At 35.2% G+C, this 27,255-nt stretch overlaps 1 protein-coding gene across 2 annotated transcripts in view; it reads right to left on the bottom strand.

Moving 5' to 3' along the window:
• htr4 (5-hydroxytryptamine receptor 4) overlaps positions 1 to 27,255 on the bottom strand; it is a 109,887-nt gene that overhangs the window by 32,851 nt on the left and 49,781 nt on the right. For both annotated transcript variants that reach the window (XM_016289621.1, XM_016289622.1), the window contains exons 5-6: positions 13,704 to 13,857; positions 6,476 to 7,032 (exon numbers count right to left, since the gene is read on the bottom strand). In XM_016289621.1, coding sequence (XP_016145107.1) covers positions 6,476 to 7,032; positions 13,704 to 13,857 — 711 coding nt within the window. The remainder of the gene's footprint in view (positions 1 to 6,475; positions 7,033 to 13,703; positions 13,858 to 27,255) is intronic.

The raw sequence follows: 27,255 nt of genomic DNA, 5'->3' as shown, positions 1-27,255 counted from the left end.
TCGCATTCAAAATAAAAGTTTTTGTTTACATAATGTGTGTACTGTGTATATTTATTATGTATATATAAATACAAACGCATGCATGTATATATTTAAGATGTTAATATGTAATGTTTATATATTAACTATATTTATATATAATATACATTATATGAATATAAATATATACATGTAAATACATGCAAATATTTTCTAAATATATACTGTATGTGTGTGTTTTTATATATACATAATAAATATACACATTCACAAACATATTATGTAAACAGAAACTTTTATTTTGGATGCGATTAATCGCAATTAAATACACTATTTGAAATATAATTGATTTCTGCGATCAAAGCTGAATTTTCAGCATCATTACTCCAGTCTTCAGTGTCACATGATCCTTCAGAAATCATTCTAATATGCTGATTTATTATCAGTGTTGGAAACCGTTGTGCTGCTTAATATTTGTTTTAACCTTGTAATACTTTTCTTCAGGAATCTTTGATGAATAAAAAGTTAAGAAGAACAGCATTTATTCAAAATAGAAATGTTTTGTAGCAGTATACATTACCGTTCAAAAGTTTGGGGTCAGTATGTTTTGTTTTCTTTCTTCTTTTGAAAGAAATTACTACTTTTATTCAGCAAGGACGTGTCAAAAAGTGATAGTAAAGACATGTATTGTCTTTATTGTATATACTTTTTTTAACTTCATCAAAATCCTGAAAAAAGTATTTAAAATTGTAATAATATTTCATATATTTTCATTATTTTAAATTATAATAATATTTCACAATATTACTCTTTTACTGTATATTTGATCAAATAAATGCAGCCTTGGTGAGCATAAGACACTTCTTTCAAAAATCTTACAGATCCCAAACTTTTGAATGCTAGTGCATATATTTATTTAAGTGTAAAACTTTTTGGAAAAAAGTACTTGCACCCTTAATTTATCGAGTCTGAGAATGGAAAAAAATGACATGGAGAAAAAAAAATAGCAGTAAATTGCGACATGACGGCTGTGACATGTAAATGACAGTGACATGCCACTCAGTAATTGCTGTTCCTCTAAGACTCACACTGTTGACAGCGCAGTGTGTCTCATTCCCATGAATCATTTGGTCTGAGTGCTCATGGAGAGACCTGGAGCAGAAAGGACACTGGACACTGTCAAAACACATTATTATGACCACGTTAATCTAAGGTGTCACAGATAAGGGAAATAGCAAGTGACTTTTCTGGACATACATATTGTGTGGGGGCGAATCTCACAAAGAAATGTTCAGGTCTTACTTCGCCTCAAAATCAAAAGAAAAAAACTATCAAATATATTCTTCAAAATGAACATTAAGGCTGTTTTAGGACTATTAAGATTTTTTGCATTGTGACATTATTTCTCTTCCAGATAATTCTCATCAGGAGAATTTGAAAGATTTGGAAGCAAAAAATCATCATAAAATCAGCTTTTAAATTCAGTACAGCAAATAATACTGTGATGTACGCTATTATTCAAAAGTTTGGGGTCAGTACATTTAACTTACATTTAAAAAATATTATTATTATTTTAAAGAAATTAATACTTTTATTCAGCAAGGATGCATGAAAAATGCAGTTCCTTTAAGCTTTCTATTCTTCAAAAAATCCTGGGAAAAAAAAATGTATCGGTTTCCACAAACATTTTATCACAACAGTTTTCAACATGGATAATAATCAGAGATGCTTCTTGATCAGCAAACCAGCATATTAAAATGATTTCTGAAGGATCACGTGACACTAAAGACTGGAGTAATGATGCTGAAAATACAGCTTTGTTCACAAGAATAAATTACAATTTAAAATATGTTCAAATAAAAATAAAAAAACAGCCATTTTAAATTGTACAAATATTTCATAATATTACAGTTTTATTGTATTTATGATCTAATAAATGCAGCCTTGGTGAGGATAAGAGACTTTTCATAAACCTTAAAAAAATCTTATTGCCCCAAAATTTTGGTAGTGTATAATCAAAATCATATTCACATTCATGTGCCAAAACATAATTACAATCATACTTTACAATTTAAATGTATTACATATTTGGCAAATGAAAGAGAATGAGATTTTGATGCATTACAGTACGCCAATTACATATGTAAATGTGCTTAATTGTCAAAAACAAAAATATCAAAATAGCTTAATTTCTTTATAAAATATGAAACATGTTTCTTGACAGTTTTCAGATTCAACCATGCGTAATGTTACCTCTGCTGACCAAATTCCATTTAGTTTGGGAATTAATTTCCATTACTTCTTGGAAGAACTTCCATTTCACTCGTCCTCTTTAAAATGCAAAAACTAAATGCTAGATTAACAAACGCATTATGGCTGCCTCGCCATGCAAAGTGTAGAGTGAGATGGCTAAATACAAAGACATTGTCTAAATGGCTGTTTCCATGGAAACAGAATCCACAGATCTCTTTTGAGAAAGCGATTTAAAAGATTTGTAACATATGATTAGAATGAGAAGAAACAGCACACCAATATTCAGAGTGTGCTCATTATTACCACCACTAAAGAAACCGTCAGAACTGTAAGCAAGAGGCCAAAACCAAACAGACTCAAATTGAACTTTGTGGATCTGCATCCTTATTTTCTTAAAGGGGTCATATGATGTTGCTAAAAAGAACATTATTTTGTGTATTTGGTGTAATGAAATGTGTTTATCCGGTTTAAGGTAAAAAAAACACATTATTTTCCACATACTGTACATTATTGTTTCTCCTCTATGCCCCGCCTTTCTGAAACGCGTCGATTTTTACAAAGCTCATTGGTCTGAAAAGCGAGGTGTGCTACAAATACTTCCATCTAAGTTTTTGAAATGACCTCCCTGTTTCTTATTTAGCAGAACTGGCGATGTTTTATAGTTTCCAGCAAAGGAAATCTAAGAGAAACTCTAGTAATGTGCAACCAAGTTAAGCTGCTGACATATTTGGCCTCTGTGAAAGTTTTTCTTCTTTTCCCAGCAGGCCTACCACTAAATGTCACCAACAAACCATGCATAAAAGCACTCTTACTTAAAAACAAAATGCCAAACTCTAACAATAAATTATTGAAAAAATAAATCATTCATCTATTATTGATAAAAGCTTTCGTTTCACTGCTTTGAATTTACTAAGGCTCAAGTTCTGCATTACAAAAAATCACAATAACCATTCAAATAAACATATCTGATAATAGATCATTGTGAGAGACTAAAACACATGAATGAATACGGGCATGTTTCTGAAATACTGTAATTCTACTGGCTGTAATGAAGGGTTAGGATCTGTAGAGCACAATTAGCAAGACAACCTTATATAATGCTGTCCACATTGCTTGAAAAAACAAACAAATGTTTGCCAGGTCTGCCATAAAAAAATTTATCTTTATTCACAAGAAAAAAAAAGAATTATATTTGAAATGAAAAATGGTCAGCTGCTCCCAACACTTCCACTATGTATGCCCCTCAAAAACACAACGTTACATCATATTAATGTCTTTAATATATGCCCTTCACTCAGCATATAGTACATTTTTTCCCATGTCTGGTTGCATTAATAACAACAGCCACATCCTTGCATTCTAGATTTCCCTTGAGGGATTTGACCAGCTGGCTTAAATCTTTAATCTTTGCTGTATCAAAAATAACATGCTTGGTTTTGTGGTTAGAGCCTGAGAGAGCTGTCCTCCACTGACCCTCATCCTCTGATCTACACATCTCCTCCATCAGAGCTGTCAACCGACATTGTAACCTACATCACTACAGGAGAGTTTAAAGGGTCGAATCATGACAGACTGATCTTTATTTTGAAACAAAATAATATTTTGAAACTAAACCCCTTATCAGATATGGTAGTTTTATATGGGCAAGTGCGATACTATAAAAATTACCCAAACTTCTCGATAATATATTTAGAAATTTCAGCTCAAATATGAATCTGTCTATCCATAATATTGCTTTTTCCAGTGAAAAAATGATCTTGACTGAATCAGGAGAGAAATATGAACAGACCAAGCACTGTTTATAAGAAAAGAAGAGTCCAAAACAAAAGTTCTAATCAAACAAGTCAGTGGATTTTGACGTGGGAGGAGAACAGAGGATGGACTTTTTCACTGGAGGAAGCGTTATTATGGATAATGGATGCATATTTTAGCTGGAAGCAATAGTTCAAAGTTAAAATGCCTTGGTAATGGATTTGTTTCTTACAAACATGCAGCTTTTCACAAGATGTTAACTGATGGACTGGAGTGGTGTGGATTACTTGTGGATTATTGTGATGTTTTTATCAGCTGTTGGTCTCTCATTCTGATGGCACCCATTCACTGCAGAGCATCCATTGGTGAGCAAGTGATGCAATGCTACATTCCTCCAAAATTGTTCCCATGAAGAAACAAACTCATCTACATCTTGGATGGCCTGAGGGTGAGAAATTTTTTAGCAAATTTTCTTTTCCTTTACAAAGGGGTTGTCAGTAAGAGAGTGGAAAATGGACATAAAATACTATTTTGGGCTCGAAAGACATTATAAATGGACCCTTGTAAAATAATAATAATAATAATATTGAATATTGTGACAGTACATGGACAAACAACAATTTTGGGCAATCTTTACACCACAATCTTGCAGGACAGAAAAACTCTGTTTTAGTCTGTTTTAGTGAAACGATAAACTTTCTCTGTCAAGATATTTCTGAGAAGAGTTTAAAAATAAAGCAGATGGGGAGCAAAAGAGTTTTAGGTGTTCTAGCAGACATGTAGTCTGTGAAAAAGTTCGATTTTATGTTCCCATGTGACGCATAACAGCAGAAGCTTCAACATACAGATGTTCATGGTGTGCTCTTTTCTGAGTAAATACTGTTAGGTCAAGGAGGTGAGCAATCTAGAAAGGTCAGATGAAGTAGTACAAAGGAAGAAAATTACACCTGACAGTGAATGTAAAAGGTATACAAAGTAAGACATGGACTTATGCTTTGCTGCCCGTTGCTCCAAGAACTTGTACAAATGACCACCAAACATCAAATATAAGTCAATACAACAAGCAAACAACCAAAAGCGTTAGTATATGAGAATGAATCAATCTAGAAGTCCTCTCCGTTACTGAAAGCGAACACCATCAGAAGAAAACAGCATTCATATCGTCTAAACAAACACAGGTTAACAAAACCTGCTAGTTTAAAAGCATCGTAAATTAATGATTGATTATGATACCAGGATTTTTCTTTTCACAAAAATATCCATTAAATTATCCATTAAAGTTGCAATGAAACAGAAGTAGCAGCAGATCTTTTTTCTTCCTTATTGTGACGTACATCCAAGTGTAATGGATTATCGAAAAAGAAAAAAAATTAGGATAAACACCTGGTTTTATGCATGAGTTTGTTGATTGGAGTTTTGAATTGTGGGCATTAAACTAAAAAATGATTGCAAGCTTGCAGTGGATTGTAGGTGAGATTTAAGTAGACTAAATGATTCAATACTTTGAATTGATTGAGTTAAGACATTGTGATTAAACATTATATAATTACATATATAACATATAGGCCTATATGGATGAATCGTTCACAGTAAGATCTATGACATGCATTTACAAAACAGATTTATGCAGACTAAATTTAGTCAATATGTCGTCACGTTATATTAATTAATTTGAGCAAATTTTACTCTGAATTTATGGACAAAAAAGTCCAACTTTTTCATCTGTATTTTGCTCTACCCAGGCTCATTTGCCTCAACTCAAGCTTCTGCAAAACTTAAAAAAATTTCCAAATCGAAAATTATACTGTACTCTATGTACGAATCGCTATAGTTACCAGTTGAAATGAACAATAGAGGCAGTAAAACTCCAACAACTTTTATTCCTTTTCACACAAAGTATGATAGGGCCATAGTTTTGATTAAGAAAGCTTAATTTTGCACGATATTATGATACGACGTCAAAACAATTTTAGCATGCTGTGAGATTTAAAAAGCTTCATGTTTTTCGCATGATTTTTTCCCGCACACTCAGATTCCAGATTTTCAAATAGTTGTATCTCGGGCAAATATTGTCCTATCCTATCAAACCACAAATATCAATGGAAAGCTCATTTATTCGGCTTTCAGATTATGTAGAAATCTCAATTTAAAAAAATGACCCTTATGACTGGTTTTGTGGTCCAGGGTCACATATTTAGATTTTTCCGCACCCTCAGATTCCAAATTTTCAAATAGTTGTATCTCGGCCAATTATTGTCCTATCCTAACAAACCATACATAAATGGAAAGCTTATTTATTCATATGTATAAATCTCAATTTCAAAAGTTTTGTGGTCCAGGGTCACATATTTTCAATGAGCCTGGGTTGATTTTGTTGATGAGATTAACACTGGTGGACGGCAACGTTACTGTTTCTGACCACAATCTGTTCTTGTTTCAAATGCAACTCCATCAGAACCACATTGGTAAATATAACGCTAGTCTCACTTACTTCAGGACGTGTGTCGAGCCGTTGATCTGCGTGGCCGTGCAGGTCTTTCCAGGGCCCAGGATGGAAGGTCGGCGGTAGCGCTTGTGTCCGCAGCAGAGAATGATGAGGAAGGCACGACGAAAGGACTTGTTGAGGAAGGCGTAGAGGATGGGGTTGAGCATGGAGTTGATGTAGCCCAGCCAGAGGCAGGCCGCCCACAGCTGCTCAGGAACACTGTAGTCTATAAAGGGGTCCACCACGTTCGTGATGAAGAAAGGGGCCCAGCACAGGCAGAAGCAGCCCATAATGATGCACAGAGTCTTGGCCGCCTTGGTCTCGGTGCGCATGCGGTGGTTGCGTTGGTGGTCCGCGCTGTTTGCGTTCCCCGCTCCTCCGGCCCGCTGCAGCATGCTGATCTGTCGAGCGTGTGCCCGCGCCGTGACGTAGATGCGCTGGTACGCCAGCACCATCAGGATCAGCGGTACGTAGAAGGCCACGACCGAGCAGGTCAGCGCATATGGTTTGTTCACCATAAACACACACACCGTGGAGTTGCCAGAGAACCTCCGCTTCTCTATCTGTCAAGAGGGGGATGTTGACACATTCAGATTACACACACACACTAAAGAATGTACACTCTTAAAAAGTAAAGATTCCAAAAGAGGGTTTTATCAGCAATGCAGTTGAGGAACTTTTTTTGTTTTGTTTTTTTTAACCAACAGAATGATTTTTTTCCCCTTGGTTCTTTGCTTCTTAAAGTTTTAAAATCTTAAGAACTTTTATCCACTATTAAGAACCTTTTCTGCAACTGAAAGGTTCCATTGATGTTAAAGGTTCTTCTTGGAACCACAGAGAAATGTTATTCTTATTTTTGGTTCTTCAAAGCACCTTTCAGTGAACAGTTCTTCAAAGAACCATGTAAAGAACATTATGAGGAGTTCATTTGCAAAAACCGATAAACGCCACTTTAAAATAAAATTTGCAGATTGCCGTGCATTAATCTCCACATATAGCGCGCTCTGAACCCTAAACACATTTGGTCAAAAAAGCAGTTTTTTTTCCACTTTCAAGGCATCGCGAGTTCACGTTTTACTGCAGAAGCTTACAAGAGCCCTTGTTGTTTTTGAACCGAAGCCGATAAGTCAATTTTAGCGAATCAGCGCGCTGTATTCAGGTCAGGTGACAAGGCTACTTTCACTTTGAAAAGACGTGCTAGCTGAGAGGAGTTTCGTCAAAGCTGACTAAAAGTGATCGAGGATGGATCAATTTGACGAACTTGATGAACCTGTGATATCTTCTTCAGGGCGAAAAAGGGAAATAAAAGCTGAAACGTTTTCACGGAAGCTTGCAAAATCAGCGCATTACAATGGTGAGGAAAAAGCTCTGTGTATCACATCCATACAGTTTATGATCACAACAACAACAACGTTTGTCAGGCATCTACATTGTCATAGAACATAACTTTTAATATGTAAAAAAACATACGGTTACACTTATAGACATTTGCTTTCGATAGTCCACTTTAGACATTCTATTAGCTATAAGTAACTTTGTAACTACATGTCAACTACATGTCAACTAATTCTCATTAATTTGCAACTACATGTCTACTAACTCTCAGAGTAGACTGTTAGGGTAGGTTTAGGGTTAGTAGAATAAGTTGACAAAGAAAGTGTTAGAAGATATTAAGCAGACAGTCTACTAATACTCTACTAACTGCTAGTTGACATGTAGTTGCAAAGTTACTTACTGTTAATAGAATGTCTAAAGTGGACTATCGAAATAAAGTGTTACCAAACATACTTTCAGTGAACTTTAATTTTGTAAATTACCTGTATTTGTTTAAGTTATTATTACTTAATCAAAACAACCCAACTGCAGTTTGATTGATATTACTTGGAATGCGCAATAAAAAAAACGTGATTACACTTTATTCTGATAGTCCACTTTAGACATTCTAACTATAAGTAACTTTGCTATAAGTAACTACATGTCAACTAACCCTCATTAGAATATTATTAGACTGTTAGTAGAATAACTTATATAAATAAAGGTGACTTGAACAAATCTAAAGAACCGGTTTCCACCATAAGGAACCTTTTGTGAAATGGAATATTAAAGATTCTATCACAGATTCCAATAAAGAACTTTCATTTTTAAAAGTGTTGGATGTTCTTTCACTAGTTTTCAGTGCTCAGCAGCTTCTCCCTCTGTTTCTGTTCATTAATATTCAACTCCGTGTGTCTTTGGCTTCAAGGAACAGTCATTTGAGGAGACGTTTTAAGAGCAGAGGTGACTACTCACAATACTTCATCTGGTCAAACACAAGCACCTTCAGGTGTGGAAGAGACCTCGGCTAGAGGGCATGAGTCTGTAAATATCTTGCTCCCAAAATACACTATTTAATTCCTCAGCACTTCATATTAATAAAAAATGCTTGACATTCAAACCATGTGACGTATGGCACTATATTAAGTGCATTACGTTTGTAACTAGTAAATTAATTACACATTAAATTCAGCCTCTGATGCATGATGTCCTCTAGTGTGGAAAGATTTTGAAGTCATTCAGGGTGTGATGATACATTTAAACCATCATGTGTGATGACCTTTGCTTATAATTCTATATGAATGTCATCTTTATGGCAACATTTACACAGCAGTTGTCACTCTTCGTACATGCTGAATGCTGTTCTTTGGTAACATGCACATTCAACTCATTAAATCCATATAGTGGGAACAGACAGTGACGTCACTCTCTCTTGGACGCTGACAGCTTGTCTGAGGAAAATCACAGAAACAGAGGTAAGTGTCTGTCTGTCTCTAGCATATAACTGCTTTTATCAGCTCTGCAGTCTTTGTGTAATCCATACTGTACAGTGCAAAGCATAAAAACAGTGCTGTTTAAAAGTAGCAGCTTTGATTTAGAAAACGTTTGGGGTCACTAAGATTTGTATTAATTCTTTTATTTTTTGAAACAAGTTTTATATTTTTATTAAGCACGCATGCGTTAAACTGATTCCACAAGTGGAAGAGCAGCAAATCAGCATATTAGAATGATTTCTGAAGGATCATGTGACACTGAAGACTGGAGCAATGATGCTGAAAATTCAGCTTTGCATCACAGGATTAAATTTCATTTTAATATATATTACAATAGCAAACAGTTATTTTAAATTGTAATAATATTTCATAATGTTACTGTTATTTCTGTATTTTTTTATTAAATGAATGCAGCCTTAGTGAGCATGAGAGAAACACATAAGTTCTACCGACCCCAAACTTGCACATCTTAAATATAAACATCTTTATATAAAGAGCATGCTTCACATATTTTGTGATTTTTGGCTGGATAAGCCAATGAAAAACCACAGAGAACAATGTCAGACTGTTATCCCATCAAACTATGTTCCAGTTAGAAATGTTATTGTATTTAATGAATGTGCAATTAGTGACATACATTAGAAAAACAGTGGTTAACCCCACAATTAACATGAATAATAGCTAAGACTAAATAGTCATTGTAAGTGAAGAGAGCTTGATGAGAGAAATTAACAGATACTTTTTTTTTATCTGATCCAGAGCAGTAAGACTAATAAAATTAAACACACAAACACTTTTTTCTTTTTTACAAACAGCCTAGTGCTGATTTGATTCACAGAGGGAAGTATCATGATGAGAGCTATTAATCACAGTTCATCTGCATCTCTCTCCTGTCTGCTCCTCCCAACACTCTCAAATCATAACGCTGAGCCCTCCAAGCTCGAAACCCAACACCAAACACTATCAATAATAAAAAACTCATGAACTGCAAACATATTTCACATCAGTATAAGACTTGGCCCATGCTATCATTGATAATCAATATCAAGCCGCTAATTAGTTCCTTTGAGAAGAGCTTTTGGCGGAACGGGAACCTTGACTCTTTCACATCTGTAAGTAACTTATAAGTATAGGTAGCCATTAACGTAATGCCTGTGAACCAATGCAAAAGACTCCAGACGGCAGAATGCCAACTATTTACTTTGAATAGAATACTAATTCATCTAGCCAACTATTTACTATAAATAGAACACTAATTCATTCTTTTATATTTTTTTTCATTCTTGAAATTTCAGTTTGAAGGAAGCTCCAAACTTAGACGGAGAAAACCACTTCAAATCTCAATTATTTCTTTGGATAAATTAGCTTAGGGCTTCCCAAGCTTTGTTGAATCCCTTAGATGTAAAATATTTACTTGAAGTACGGCCTGAAAGGTAAAGATAAGGGGTTTTATTTTTATTGTTTATATTATAAAACTATATATATATATATATATATATATAGGGCTGCACATATATCATAGTTCGTATTATTATTATATACTTTGGAAATGTAACAGGTTACAGAAGTTACCCTATTTAAAATGTAACAAGTTGTGAAACGATTTCAATTACTTTATTAAAGTAGTGTAACTGATTACATTTGATTACTTTTCTAGATATCTAACAAATGTTTTCAACTGTTAATTATGTTCAAACATTTAAAGCAGGCAGGGTTAACTTTACAGTATTACTCAACACTGAGTACGGTCAGACTTTCCAAATCCTTCATCACTTGAATTAAAATTATGATCATTTCATTTTAAACCACAGCCGCCACAAAATCAGATTTCAGCACCTCTTTTTACTCTGAAGTTGTTCTGAGGTTAAATACAGATTTAAAATCATAACAAGAAATAGTTTAAATTCTTTGCATAGCTACGAGGAAACACTGGTATCTAACAATGCCTTGGAAAGAAACAGTTAATCTTAAAAAATCAAGCATATACATAATCCAGAAAAATCCAGAAAAAAATAAAACTGATCAAATAATCATGTGTCCTAAACTCCTAAAACATTGGTGCAGTCAATGCAATTTGGGAAAGAAATCAATTAAAATTGTGTGTGTGTGTGTGTGCGCGCATGCATGTGCATGAAAATATTCAAATGTAAAACCCTTTGTAATCATTCATATTTTAACAAGAAACTAAATAAATTACACATTTTTTCTCAGTAACTATAACTGATTACAGTTACTTTTTTGTAATTAAACTAAGTAATGCTGTTACATGTAACTACTACTACTAGTAGTAGTATTATATTGCTTTTAAAAAATTAAGATTAAGGGACAGATTTACTAACAGCTTGCGTAAACCGTCTTTTGGCATTAAAATAGTACTGGCAGGATTTAATAAAGACACGCAGTAAAGAATTAGCACTGAAAAGATGTGGACAGTTAATTCTGTGCCTGACCTTGTTGAATATGCCTTTGTAGGAGTTAACCTTTCAGACGCAAAATTTATGGGAGGAGAGTGTTAAAATGAATCATGCAACGTGATTTACTAATGTTTGCGCTCATCGAATTGCTGGTATTTGTGCCATTATTTAACGCCCAAAAAAGCATGTTTTAAAGCAGGCGGTAATTTACGCTGCTCTTCATAGATTGCGCTGTCATTATGGAAATGATCTGGCTGTGTCTGTGTTCTTTAATGTGCGCATTGTTAGTGTCACGCTTACACTGTGTAACGTCTGGACCACTCAAACACACAATATATATTTTGTTAGCCAGATTTCACAAATACTTTGTAACACCCCAGGACGCCGAACAGGACCCTGGTTTCATGGTAACCCGATACATTTACAACCTTGTGGAATGCGAGCCGACCCTCAGCTGCATTCTCCAGAAACAAGGGGCACAAATGCACAGGAGAAATGGACTTTTCTACTAATTAATTCATAGGAAAACCTTTCTTTGAACGAACACACATATTCTTCAGGCCATTGTGTATATTATTGCTGTTTTGTATTAATCTGTTGTATTATAGAATATTTTATTCATGCTTACGATAAACCACTCATTCATATAACCTTACAAATACCGTGTTTAGTATCTATGAATTCGCCTTCTGATGATCTAAACAAGATTGTATATTATATGTTGATACATAGGCAATATATTAGTGTCCCAAAGAGTCAAAGAGTCGTAAACCCTCCAGCAATTGCCACCTCCCGCTAGGAAAGTCTGAGGATCGATGGAGACAAGGAGTATAATAAACAGTCTTTTTAATTCACGAAACTCTGGGGTAATCCAACACAGGCGCGAAGAATGACACATGTACAGACAAAGTAAAAACGGGAAGACAGGAGCTTAAATGCTAGGGATAATTGGAGATACACAGGTGGATCACATAAGACAATCAGACTAAACGAGGACAGGAAAATGACCAAATAAGGAAACCCCACCGAATTTTCCCCTCCCATCGGCGCTTTTACGGTGCTTTTATCACAATCGCTCTGTAAAATAAAAAAAATTGTATTTGATAATTACAGGCATAATAATGGTTTCATTTTACACTGCAAATTACAATGCTATTAGTATGTCTTAAATTCTCAATTTTCTAATGTTTAAATCTTCGTGCTGTTATTTTAGTGGAATAGCTACTGGTTAAATGCTGTAAAAGGATGAAAATGGTGCGAACGAGTAAATAAAGTGAACATAGCATACAATATGTTCCCAAAATGCAAGTTAAATGAGTTTGTGATATGCAGCGTTTACTGTAATCCAAGCCACATTTAGGTGCTATATCACGATTTCAGTTTTATTTTAATTAATTGTGTAGCCACATCAATTTATTTTAACTTTGTGCTCAGTTTAATTGTATGTATTAGATGTATTAGATACATCTGGTCAGTTACCAAAGACTGAAAACAGAAATGGTGTCACATGAAACTCATGAAACATCACATTGTTCAAGCACGAGGAAACCATAGAGAAAAACATTTCCTTTCTCCAGCGTGACTTAATTATGGTGCATCAGTCTTCACCCAGGGTCATTTTTGTTTGTTTACTGGTAAGTAACGGATTAAGTTCCCTACCTGAGGCTCTGGCATTTAATTTTCTCTTCAATCATCCCCCCCTCAAAGCTGGTCTTTACATACTGCAATTGCTTTCTTAGAAACACGCACAAGCTTGGCTTCTATGCATGGATGCATAATTGCCTTTTGTAAAATGCATAGAAAGCGGAGGAGATGCCTGAAAAAGACTTTGCATGCGTCACAGGTTTCCCTCATAATCACTCCCTGCACATTTTATAGAGCATTTTAATAATCTACGCTTGCCCTGATTGCAAGGTGAGAGAATCAGAGAAACATCATTATTACAAGAATCAAAGTCAGACTGCCTTCGCAAACCTTATCAGCACAGTCGACCATCTGATGGATGTGACTCACCAAATCATTTATTCCAATACTGTTCCAGCCTTGCATTATGGGTAGGAAGGAAATAACGGTTGGGATTATCCAGCATCCTCCGATCATTAGAGCCACTCGCAGTGGTGTCATCTTATTCCTGTAAACCAGCGGCTGGCAACAGATGGCATAGTACCTGGAAGGAAAGGTAAAGAAACAGCATGTTGAATACTATTCATTTCTCCAGCCATATAGTACATACAAAATCATTAAGATGAAATAACTGTATATAAACACTGTTAATTGTACATACATGTGGATACAAATATTAATACGCAACCACAGGTATACATTTTCTTGGAAAATGCATTTTCAATATGCATGTGAAAGACAACAACCTTGAAAAACCTGAAGGATGATGACCTGTCAGTGGCCCTGACTGACAAAATGTCAACCTATTCAAGCATCTGGAAGACTCAGAAAAAACACATTCTGTCAAGCTGCTAGAGCTTTTTAACCTTTCTGGTCTGCTTTTCTAATCAGCTCAAGGTTGTCTAAAGGTGCAGTGTGTAAGAATGACAGCTAGCAGCTGAAATGTATAATGCAGTCCAAATTCAAAATATTGGAGAGCGTTGTTTCTCTGGTCTCTCCTCCTCAGACTCGACGCTCACGCGGGTTGCCAGATTGAGGACACGCAACAGGAACGACTGCAACTGACAATGGAAGGCAACAAGCCTTACACTGTAAGTTAATGAGTTGATTTATCCGCGTTTTAATATTCCTCTGGTCATAGAGCTTTTTAGACGGACGCCGAGGCTTTTTAGGTCGGGTGGAATCTGCGATCTTTGCCAGTTCGTTTGCTGGCTTCCATGGCTGCAATACACTGTGTTTTCCACCAACTGGCAACCTGGAGTGTCAAAATACTATTGGATAAACTAGCAGTGGGCGGAGTCACACAGACCAAAACAAAAACAGACATTCCGACACGGAACGCACATTTCAAAGTAGGATAACTGGCTGTAGCACTGATTTTCAGAGAAACAAATATGTGAACTTATACCATATGTTTGCAGATATTCAGGAAACATGCTATGTATATGCTTTAGTATAGTCAGAAAAGTTGCAAAATGCATACCTTTAACTATAGCATTCTGAGCTACCACAGAGTCCTGGTATCACAACAGCATAACCAGACATGTACAGAATTTATTTGAAATCTAAATCTTTATATATTATAAATGTCTTTACTGACACTTTTTAGCAATTTAATCCATTCTTTGCGGAATAAAAGTATTCATTAATTTTTTTTTAAATCGTACTGAATATACGCTTCTAAATAATAGTGTATGCTGTATGACAAGGAATATTATTTAAAAAAAAATTCACATTCACACAGCTCTATTACCATTTTTTCCCCAAGCAATACCGTAGGTTGACTGGTCTCTGTAGAAAAACTTAAATAGGGTTAAGAAAAAAAGAAAACTTGTGACTGTTATATAAATGGCTCTCAGTTAACAAAGACTACTCTCAGTTTGAGAGAGGAAAAATAAAGGTGAAAATTTAAGTGAATCCTTGACCTGCACTTATATATATAACTTGGTGACTTGCAAAAGTGTCATAAGTGTGCATAAAAAAGTAACTGCACAACAAAAGCCCTGCTATAAAGGGTATACGGGTACTGCTATAAATAGTTACCAACTACTAAAACAAAAAAGCTCAAAAGTTAAACTATTTTTGCTTGATAGAAACAAAAAGATTTAAGGACCATGCCCCGAAAGGTCTTTACCCGTTACACAACCTTTCACCCTTCACTTCCCATCACGTTCGAAGCCTCACACTTTTCCATCTACTGCACGTCGTGAGCTGAGTCTCAGATGAACATTTTGTGCCTTGTGGCTGTCAAGGATGCGTGTTTGGAGAGGTCTGCTATCTCAAAGACTGAGAGAAAAAGCCACAGAGGACAGACTTTACTCACAATCCCTTCGACTGAACAGGACAAGTCTCTCCTTTTCTCTCTCTTTAACCCAGATGTGTCAAAGCTTCAGTCTGTGTGTGTCGAGGTTCCTGTTTACATGCATGCCTCCGGCCATAGAGTCTGCTAACCCAACCATGTGTTCACCACAGCATGTTTAGAGCTACAACATGCTCTACCCCCATGCGTCAATATGGTCTCTGCCCCTACAGGTCAGAGTTTGGGTTTTACTGTGCTTGAAGGCATCAATGCACGTTCAAATTCTGGAATCCTGTTTTTATAATTCCATTTGGTGGTGCAAAAATGACACAATTCACCTAGCTGGAACCACAACAGGTGTTCTGAGTCATCTGTTGTGTCTAACTGACAACATAACTCCACTAAAATGCCTATGTTAGGTCCCCAAATAACGTCCTGATGCAATTGATTGACTCTTTATTTGGGGGCGTTTGAATGGGACTCACATATCATTCTTCTGTAACAAATTTGGAAAGGTTAGGGCTTAGGAGGTTTGTAGAAGAGAGAGGAAGTATTTGTTAGTGCGTCTGAAGCACTGAGCAAGCATTACTCACAGTCTTAAATCATTCCCAGCTTGTGTCAGACGACTCTCTGCTGCAATCCAGCACTGGACTCTTTCAGAATTGCGCATTTGGTCATGTTTTAGAGTTGGGTCAGTTAAATAAGTTTTAAGGATCTATGTTTTACTGTTCAAAAGTTTGGGGTCGGCAAGATTTTTTTATGTTTTTTGAAAGAAGTTTCTTATGTTAACCAACGCTGCATTTATTTAATCAAAATTACAGTAACAACAGTAATATAGTGAAATATTATTACAATTTAAAATAACTGTTTTCTATTTGAATGTATGTTAAAATGTAATTTATTTCTGTGATCAAAGCTGAATTTTCAGCATCATTACTCCAGTCTTCAGTGTCACATGATCCTTCAGAAAATCATTCTAATATGCTGATTTGCTGCTCAAGAAACATTTCTGGTTATTATCAATATTGAAAACAGCTGCTTAATATTTTTGTAGAAATCATGATAATTTTTTTCAGGATTTGTTAATGAATAGAACATTTATAAGAACAGTGTTTCATTGAATTAGGAATATTTTGTATCATTATAAATGTCTTTACTGTCAGTTTTGATAATTTTAATGCATTATAAAATTATTAATTGAAAAAATAAATAAATTTCCAACCACAAAGTTTTGAATGGTTGGGCAGTTCACTTTGTTTTTTTATTGTTCTGCAACTTTACCCAACACGTCTGATTTTGAAGGTTTTGAATACATAGTGCCTGTTTTGAATTGGATCAATTTGGCCCACAATAAATTCATGCACTCTCTTAGAGTATTCCCATTTCTCTAAACAGCTGAATTGGGATAGCATAACTAAGGCTACACATAAGCATAATGGGCTTAATGCTTCTCATTGTTCTGGATGCAGTGTTAATAAAACGAAACATAATTAAAATGAGGTGGCACAATTACAGCAATTGCATTAGTGCATAAAGAGCAATATGTAAGATGCTCATTAAAATCATCGCATGCCCAAGATGTCCTCAGGGATTTGGTCCTTATATTTTCATGCACATCTCTGGCTGATATTAGCGAGTGATAAACAAATTACCACTGCTCGGACTTTCACACCTACATCCAGTCTGCTGTGAAGAATTCTTACTGGAAGACTTGCGAATCTTGGGCTGACTGTCAGCCATGGTCTATTGGTGCTTATGCCAACCACAGCCCTGTCAAAGATGGATGTCACAGAGCCACTTCTGTGTACGTGCTCAACCAGCGTATTGATTTCTTACTGTGGCACCTGTAAGCGCTATCTAAAGGGATGAAAGCAATCGCAGTGGAAAAAAAGCAGGCAGGCTTGAGACAACATTACAGTTCCAATGAAGAGTATCGGCTCTGACTCACACAGTGCCTGAGGCGAGGGACGAACAACCTTTATTTTAATAAAATAAACGTTCAACTACACAGTAAGATTCAAAGATATGATAAAATGTACCAATACAACAAAACACCCTGGGTGAATACGGCAAAAAATATAACAGATATCACCATACTTCTGCAGTTGATTGCTTATGTTAAGAATTGCAAACAAATGTTGTATTACAAGTTTTGTGAAATGTTGTTTGAATATGCAATTGATGCATTATCTAATTAGATGTGCATTAATTTGCATACATTTACAGAACAGAAATCTGAACACTACATATAGACAGGTTCAAAATTCTTGTTTCATTTGCTGATATATTAGAGTCAAAGGTTTTCACAGAGGGGATTTTGGATATGAATTTTTGTCACTCCATAAATACTGTTAACAGCCAGAAAAAAACCCTACTTTTGATATTCTTTTATTTAACCAGACAATAACATAAAAAAAACAGTGTGAGACAATTAAGTAATCACAAGAATGACATTATTAATTACAATATGAAGCCACTTAAAACACAATGATCTATTTTTATACTTTTTACTGGGATAAATCATATGCATTCTCTATATGAAAAAATATAATAATAAAGTCAAATAAAATAATTTACAAAATAGTAACGCAAATGAAAAATTACCCAACTCTCAGTAATTCTTCACCATGTTTTTAAGATTAAAATTTTGTATAAAAAAATCTCTGTAAAAGCATTAATATACATAGGAATGAAACGGCAAAGTCTGGTGCATGTAAGTACAAGTGAAATGGAGATTTCTGGCTCAGTGCAAGAGAAAAAAAATCATTGTGAGGAAACAGCCTTTTAATATGTGCATTGTAAATGCAATCTACAGATGCAGATAGATAAAAATAAACACTTAAAAGTGCATTTTGGATGTTTTCATTTCAAGAGCCTGAAACAGCATGTTATGAAAACCCCAAAAGCCCAGAAATCTTTGTGTCATTGGTCATGTATGTGACTTTCTGTAATTCAAATTTTTAGGTACTTCAATTAAAAAAAAAAAAAAACATGACACAATGAATTATCGATCACCTGTCCCATCAGGCCACCGCATGGCTTTCCTCTGAAAACACACTGAATTTCAAGAAGCACTGAAGGACTGTCCATATGGTGCCCACTGGTTTATATTTGATCAGAGACACGAAATCAGACCTCTGATCAGAATCCACAATCTCCATGAGTTTCTGCACAACTCCCGAAGCATATATGAACGATCAGTCATGCAAACGGGTTTCCCTGCGGGACCAGGCCCGTGGGGGAAATAGCATGTGTGAAAATCCAATTCCAAGCTTGGCTGGAATCGGACAAGCGTGTGATGTGGAGAAATTAACCTCCAGCCAAATGAAAAGCAAAGGTCTGGGCTGAACGGACACACACTTCTAATGACTCATGAGTGAGAGCCACCTACAGTGGGTACGGAAAGTATTCAGACCCCCTTAAATTTTTCACTCTTTGTTATATTGCAGCCATTTGCTAAAATCATTTAAGTATTTAAGGGGGTCTGAATACTTTCCGTACCCACTGTATATCACTGCTTTCACAGGCTCATGCATCTGCTGACCGTTTCCCTCTCTGTGGCTCTTTCAAGATTCAAGCTTCATTCATAAATGGAGGAATAGGAATGCATCAGAGAAGTTAGAGAAGTGTGGCTATTTTTAGTGAGTTTTATAAAGTTTATAAATTACTCATACAAATACTCTAGGCTGTCAAAGTAGTTCTAGAGATCTAGTATTCTGGACATAAAGCCCATGTGACATCCATACAGATTGAAAAAGATTCTTGCTGGCAGTAAAACAAGTCTGGAAAACAACCTTTATTGTTGTCATATAAAGTTTATACTCATACAAATACTCTAGGCTGTCAAAGTAGTTCTAGAGATCTAGTATTCTGGACATAAAGCCCATGTGACGTCCATACAGATTGAAAAAGATTCTTGCTGGCAGTGAAACAAGTCTGGAAAACAACCTTTATTGTTGTCATATAAAGTTTAGGACAGAAAAGTGCAAAGTTCTTCGTACTAAAAATGGAAGCTGCGATACAAGGGGAAAGTATCCCAGTCATGCTGTTTTGCCAATAAAAATGACACATACTAAAGGGTGCATTTGTATTTAAATGATTACGACCTCGAATGAAATCTTACAGGAATGCATCAGCCTAATGAGGAATAACACTGTAGTCCCACTGCGCTGCAGTCTACGGCATTTCGTAACCGCCGCTGAAAGACTTCCTGACAGCTCCCCTGTTGCTCTTATGTTCTCTGTGTGGAGACTGATCAGGTGCAGCATTCCACATTTCATTTCTGTAGTGCCATCTGGGTCTCTTTCTTCCATGCTGCTGAAGTCTGCAAATAGTCGTGACAGCAAAAGCTCCTAGATCAATTTACAACTTGCAGACATTTTCTTGCCAGGTCACAGGCTCTGTGACGGAAGTTGCAGAGGATTTTGTCTGCTTACTGGAATGTTGTCAGTACATACTACACCAAAAACTACAGAACCATACTTTCACACTGAAATGAATCCCATTTTCAAAGAACATCTGTTGTTTTTGAGTAAGAATAACTTAAAAGGCATTGCAACTACGACTTGTTGCAAATGTATCCAATGTCAACATGAAAATGCATTCGCAACCCATTTTAATTCTGTAACAGTGACATTTACAAGTGAAACTACACGTTTAGCAAGATTTCATTTATTTTCGGTGAGTTGTGAATTGATTGATTCATGTATTGATTCTAGTGGCCTCAATGCAGTCAATTGACCTATCGGTAAGCTCCTCCCCGGAAGTTGCAGAGGATTTTGTCTGCTTACTGGAATGTTGTCAGTACATACTACACTAAAAACTACAGAACCATACTTTCACACTGAAATGAATCCCATTTTCAAAGAACGTCTGTTGTTTTTGAGTAAGAATAACTTAAAAGGCATTGCAACTACGACTTGTTGCAAATGTATCCAATGTCAACATGAAAATGCATTCGCAACCCATTTTAATTCTGTAACAGTGACATTTACAAGTGAAACTACACGTTTAGCAAGATTTCATTTATTTTCGGTGAGTTGTGAATTGATTGATTCATGTATTGATTCTAGTGGCCTCAATGCAGTCAATTGACCTATCGGTAAGCTCCTCCCCTCAAACGCAGATGAGCCAATGGCAGTCGAGTATCAGTTGCACGGGGAGCAGAACTCGGACATCTTTAGGTTTCAGCGCCATAGAGAAACATTGGAAGATCCGAAGATTGCATCGGTTTAACGGTGTTTATGCTACAAAAATGGAAAAACGACGTGCCTAGTGTACTTGTAACACTAATTCCATATATCCTGAGAGGATAGGCAATGTAATTTATTTTATTCCATTTCCTAAATCCAACCAAAACAGAGCAAAATGTCCCTAAGCATTCAACCCCAATCACAATGAAGACGAAAACGTTAATTTTCTTTGGTTGTCATACTCTCATTAAGTTACAATTTTCATCTGCTCAAGCAGAACGTTAAAGGGATAGTTCACCCAAAAATGAAAATTTGATGTTTATCTGCTTACCCCCAGGGCATCCAAGATGTAGGTGACTTTGTTTCTTCAGTAGAACACATTTGATGATTTTTAAGTCCAACCGTTGCAGTCTATCAGTCGTATAATGCATGGCAATGAAAACAAAAGCTATGAGAGTAAAAAAAACATGCACAGACAATTCCAAATTAAACCCTGCGGCTCGTGACGACACATTGATGTCCTAAGACACGAAATGATCGGTTCGTGCGAGAAACCAAACGAAAAGAAACAACATCTTGGATGCCCTGGGGGTAAGCAGATAAACATCAAATTTTCATTTTTGGGTGAACTATCCCTTTAATGTCATCTTGTGCTTCAGCAAGGTATCTCTGGCTAAAACTAGCTAATGTTAGCGTTAAAGTTAGTGAGTCAGTGCTAACGTACAAACCTAAATAGCGAATGGTTTTCACGTCATGTCCAGTGCAGTGAAAGTCAAAAACACATAAACGAAGGTCTATATTAGAGTGCCTCCATATTAATCTGGTTAAATGTAAATTAATTTAATCTTACTCTGTGGTATATGAATGGTGTTGATCCGGGATGTTGTCATTGCGATTGTGAGGACCATGACATAATTCTCCCGTTTGCATTGTGATCTGTATTTTTACATATTTATTTGAATATACCTTTTATATATCGCTCCATGGCATATTTAAGTCCCACTTGAAGGTTCATCTGTGTCCCAAATTTATCAGAAACACCTCGGAAGAAGGTTTTCACTGACATTGTAAGACAGTGAGCAACTCCATTTGTTTGTCCGAGTGAGCAACAGTAACTAAGGGGGGCGGGGCTTCCTGATAGGTCAATTGTGGAGGATTAAATTACTGGCAAAAACTTTAAAACAGGCTTTTGGGCCAGGATAAGGAAGGCTGAAGGTCAAGTTCAGCCTCAAGACGCATCCCAGTAGTGACGTTCACTGTCAAAACAATAAATATCATTTATTGCTATAACCTTTATTGCATAACATAATTGGCAGCACATTACCTGGGCTGTTATTATGCAAGATTTATGCAAACCAATGCTGACAGTCACCAGATGATAGTACGGCACTTCTCAGACATTCCAAACCTCGACAATTGCATTTCAGTTGCATTTCAACATTCAGTACGTTTACATAGACAACAATATTCCGATTTTAACATGATTAAGGCAATACTCTGATTAAAAATCTACCATTTAAACAGATATTTTTGATTACCTTAACGCGGCTAAAGTCATGCAGTATAGACATGTACACACCTTAACCACATTATTACCGTTGTGTAGTCACATTTTGCGACAGGATACACACACGCCAGTAGTCAACCGTTTGACGGCAAACGAAAAAGCATGGCTTCAACAACGCCCTTGTATGTTTGCACATATAGCATGACAAATAATTAACTTGAAGCTTTCGTACAATTAAAATGAAACACCCAAAACTATATATGGCATCATAACGAAGACGAACTATATGTTTCTACGTGAAATTCTGTCTTATTACCTAGAATAAGGTAAATAATTAGGTAAATAATTAGATTACTGATGTCCATGTATGCGTAGTCATTGATTTCAATCAGCGAAAACAAGCCAGATCGCCGCCAAGCAATGCATTGATCCGACAAATCCCAACAATTGTGTGCCTAAATAGCTACAATATTTAGCTATTGGTTAACATTAATTACAATGTTAACTACTGACAAGATTTGAGAAAGATTCAGTTACCAGGATTCATTAACAGATGTCTAAATAGACATGTCAAAATAGATTATACCACGGTTGGTCTAAATTCTTGATTCTGATTGGCTGGAATGCGTCCATTAATCTGTTGTTTGACCTCTTCATATTTAAGGAGAGAACTATAGATTCCAATGTCAGACATCACTTGTTATGATTTTCAAGGGTGTATAGACTTTAGTAGAGAGGCTATGAGATGTCCCTACCAATATCCAGCGACCACTAAATTGTCCCTAGCAATAATTTTGATCAAACAATTAAATGTCTGTTTTTATGTCCCCACCAATGCCCGAATCAAACCTACACACTTGACATCATTTATTGCACATAGCCATAGATTATTCTTGCAAATGACAAATGAATTGAAAATTCAATTAAAACCTACAAATGTAACAAGACATACAATGTTATATATGCATTCTGTGAAGAGAAATTTCAACCAGGAATGAAAATACTGTCATCAGAAAACACATGTATTTATAAAATAAGGAATATTTAAATTTTTTGCATGAAATATCTCTTTAATATCAGCTGCTGTTTTGCTTCTCAGGTAACTTTATGCCACAAGGCAAAGGTAATGATAATGAGAACAATGATTTTTGCCATTGTGGCAGGCTGACACTGTGTATTGTGCTATGACTCCAGTGTGTGTCATTTTCTGCATGGCTTACTCTGATGTAAGCACAATGTAAGCGCAAAACCTTTGGGACAGCTTTGTGCATGCTGTATTTCCTGCAACTATTTATAACGGCATAAAGTATATGACCTTGCTTATCATGTATATTGCACAAGTCACCCAGAAGACTGCAATGAATTTCTCACCTGCTGATACACACAGCAATTATCAAGAAGAACTGTGGAAGTTTCTAAAACATATGTAAGTGGCGGCTCGTGATGCACAAATAACACAGCTAACGAGCACCTACAATTAGTATTCAACCAGAATGAGTCAGATGAGTGGAGGCATAACGGAGAGCACTAAATTAAGCATTAAAATCAACAGTGAGACTTGTGCCGTATCGCAGACTTTAAACACATGCTGCTCGGCGCGTGATGTTTGTGTGAGAAATGAGAAGAGACTGCTACTAACCCGAAGGCTGAAGAAGAGTTACATGGGAGAAAACAGCTTTTAAGAACAAGGCGGAGCGCATTTCACACAGTCTAAATTGAGATGACATGGCTATTATTGCTGTGTGTGCTAAGTGAGCGCCTGAAGGACACCCGGCCAGCCTCATTGTCAAAACTCAGAAGGGCAGATGACTTGAGAAATAGCTGGAATGGGCGCCATTTCCCTCGCACGAGATTCATAATTGTAATAAGTGCCGAGCCGACTGGATCCTCTTCATTCCTTCACACTCAGGAAAACATTACTGTTCTTGTGAAAATCACAAGCAGCACGGGAGTAGATGCCAGGTGGAGTGTGAATGCAAGATGCGATAAATAGTAACAGGAATGATAAGATGAACAGAGTAGCATAAAAATCTCTTCCTATGATTTTTTATTTTTTACAGCATACAATCACGTAAAAAAAAAGCAAGGCTATTAATGGGTTTAATAAGGTATAAAATAATTTCTTCTCATCATTTACTTTTTTTAAAAGACCGTCTTCTGTGGAAAACAAAATAAATGTAATGAAAGTGTTTCAAAACAAGCATTTTTTTGGAAATAAACCACACAGATCACTTCATATGACTTAGGATATACTGCACAAGTTACTTTGATGTGTTTATGGTGTTTTTGGACTGTTTTCAGAGATTGACAAACCCTGGTCACCTCTATTTTCAGTATAGGGAAGAGAACAGCTTAGACGTTCTGCTAAGTTTCTCCTTTTGCCTGATCTGGAAGTGTTCCATTCAGGAGCTCTGACTTGGAAGTCGACTACATACAATCCCCCACATTTCAGCATGTCGCATTATATGATCGCTCCAGTTGTCTGTCTAAAATTAAATTATTTTATACTGAAATATGTCTAGTGAAAAAGAACTTCAAATCTTTAAAACTGTACTTACAGATAATATAATTCTAATGTAATTACAATTAATAAAAGGGCACTATAATAATGTTAAATTAAAAAGTACAGCACATTTTAAATAATTTTTTTAAATAATTGATTATAATTTTAACAGTAGTGTGTTAATTAGTATTACACTAAAGTACTAAATTGCAGCTTCATCATTCCAGACATGTAACAATAGATTTAAAAATACATGAAACACAATGTTCAGTAGAAATGACATGAAAGTATATTTTAGTTTACCATAATTTTTGTCTGTACATTCAGTAGCATATTTCAATATAAATAAACCATGTAACATAAATATGAATTTACATATATGAGCTGTACTCTACTGGGTCAAAAATGCACTCTATGCAGTGTAACGTCATGTCAGCGTATGTTTTTCCTTACTTCAACTCATCAAATTAATTTAACCAATTTCAACTTCATTTTTTTAAGTTCAACTAAATGTTAAAGTCAAGTATACATTTTTAAGTAAATATAATTTAAGTTGGAATAACTTGCCCAGTCAGTTTGGTTGAACTTAATGTTTTAAGCTGAAGTAGGTGGAATTGTTTTATAGTATTAAGTTCAGCTAACTGCATTCAATATAAATTTAAACTACTATAAATTGTCATTTAATTGCACTTAACATGCAAATAAGTGCCCAAAAACATTACAGTGTATTATTTCTGTAGCACTCTTTAAAATGCTAAAGTTTTCTTGTTTTTCTCAAGGAATCTTATATGTGACCCTGGACTACAAAACCAGTCATAAGGGTAAATTTTTTTAGAGATTACTAGATTTATACTGAATAAATAAGCTTTCCATTGATGTATGGTTTGTGGTTATTACAGTAATTCTTTAAAAGCAACAAATGGATGGAATTACAGACACTTTAATAAACAACCTTAACGTTTCACAAGGAGCAACAATCGTTCATGAAACCTACAGCCTTTTGTGCATTGTCAGTCATAAACATATGCAAAACTGAACATAAGAATTGTTTATCCATATTGTCACCACTGTGCCCTTGAGTAAAGCACTTAACCTCCGGCTGCTCCAGGGGATATTCAGGGAAGTTGCTTTGCATAAAAACATCTGCTTCAACTGAGATTTTTTATCTTTTCTGGGCTATCAAATACTGATCCCTTATAGGGGACACCTTTTCTAAATAAAGGTACAGTATACATTTTAATATATACAAAAAATAAAAATAATTAATTAAATAAAAAAATATTTATATTTTCTAAACAAATCTTTAGACATGTTTCTATAACTTAAAACATGTTGATAATTTTTATATTATATTTTCATTGTGTATTATTTAAATTAAAATGATTAATTTAATAAAATTATTAAAAGCTTTATCATATACAAATTCTGTACTGTACTAATGTCAAAACTAATTAAAATTGTGATTTAATATAACATTAAAAAATATTTTTAATATTTACTTTCAGTTAGACTGCCATTTTTTGTCTGTGTACTACTTGAGTAATGTCAGGAGTATACATTTTTAGTCTATTAAAAACCTTTTAATAGAATAAAATAATTGTGATTAATCTCCAACTAAATTAAATTCCAACTATAAAGAATAAAACAATAAATTACATAAAAAATGTACATGAAATGTATATAAATAAAAATGTATATATATATATATATATATATATATATATATATATATATATATGTATTCTGGTAGTTAGAATTGAGGGGTACACACATATAATACACACACACACATATAAATTGTGTATATAAAATATATATTTATATTACACACTATATATATATATATATATATATATACACAATTGTGTATGTGTGTATATATATATATACATTTTTGCATTAAATTGATCAAAAATATCAAGGTTTGTATTTCAAATAAATGATGTTCTCTTAAACTCTTTATTAATCAAAGTATTCTGAAAAAATAAATGACAATTTCCACAAGAATATGCAGCACTGTCAACACTGATTATAACAAAGAGTGCTCGTCTAGTCTGAAACCCCTTCTATTTACAAATTCTAAGTTGTCCAGCAACAAGATGTTTCTCAGTCTTTTACAATTAACATATTTTGAACCGTTTGCCTGTTGCTCGACTTTAAGAGTTTATTAGGTTAATAATCAGTGTTGGTGGACGATTTACTTGGCAAGGGACTTTGTGTGGCCGCACATAGATCGCCATGGAAACAGCATCCCTACACAGTCCGCAGAAGAAACTCTCAAGTGCTAGTCCTCTGTAGTGAAACAATTTACGGCTGCCATGACAACAGCATCCGCAGTCATATGTCAAGACTATACGTTCATGGAATTTCAATTAATAGCACTTGATTCATTCGCAAACCAAGACGCCTTAGGAGAGTCCTGAAATGAAAGGGTGTTTGTT

The sequence above is a fragment of the Sinocyclocheilus grahami genome, unplaced genomic scaffold (assembly GCF_001515645.1).
Source record: "Sinocyclocheilus grahami isolate Dianchi unplaced genomic scaffold, SAMN03320097.WGS_v1.1 scaffold250.1, whole genome shotgun sequence".
Lineage (NCBI taxonomy): Eukaryota > Metazoa > Chordata > Actinopteri > Cypriniformes > Cyprinidae > Sinocyclocheilus > Sinocyclocheilus grahami.
The sequence above is the reverse complement of the archived record's forward strand: the minus strand, read 5'-3'. Positions and strand labels throughout refer to the sequence as shown.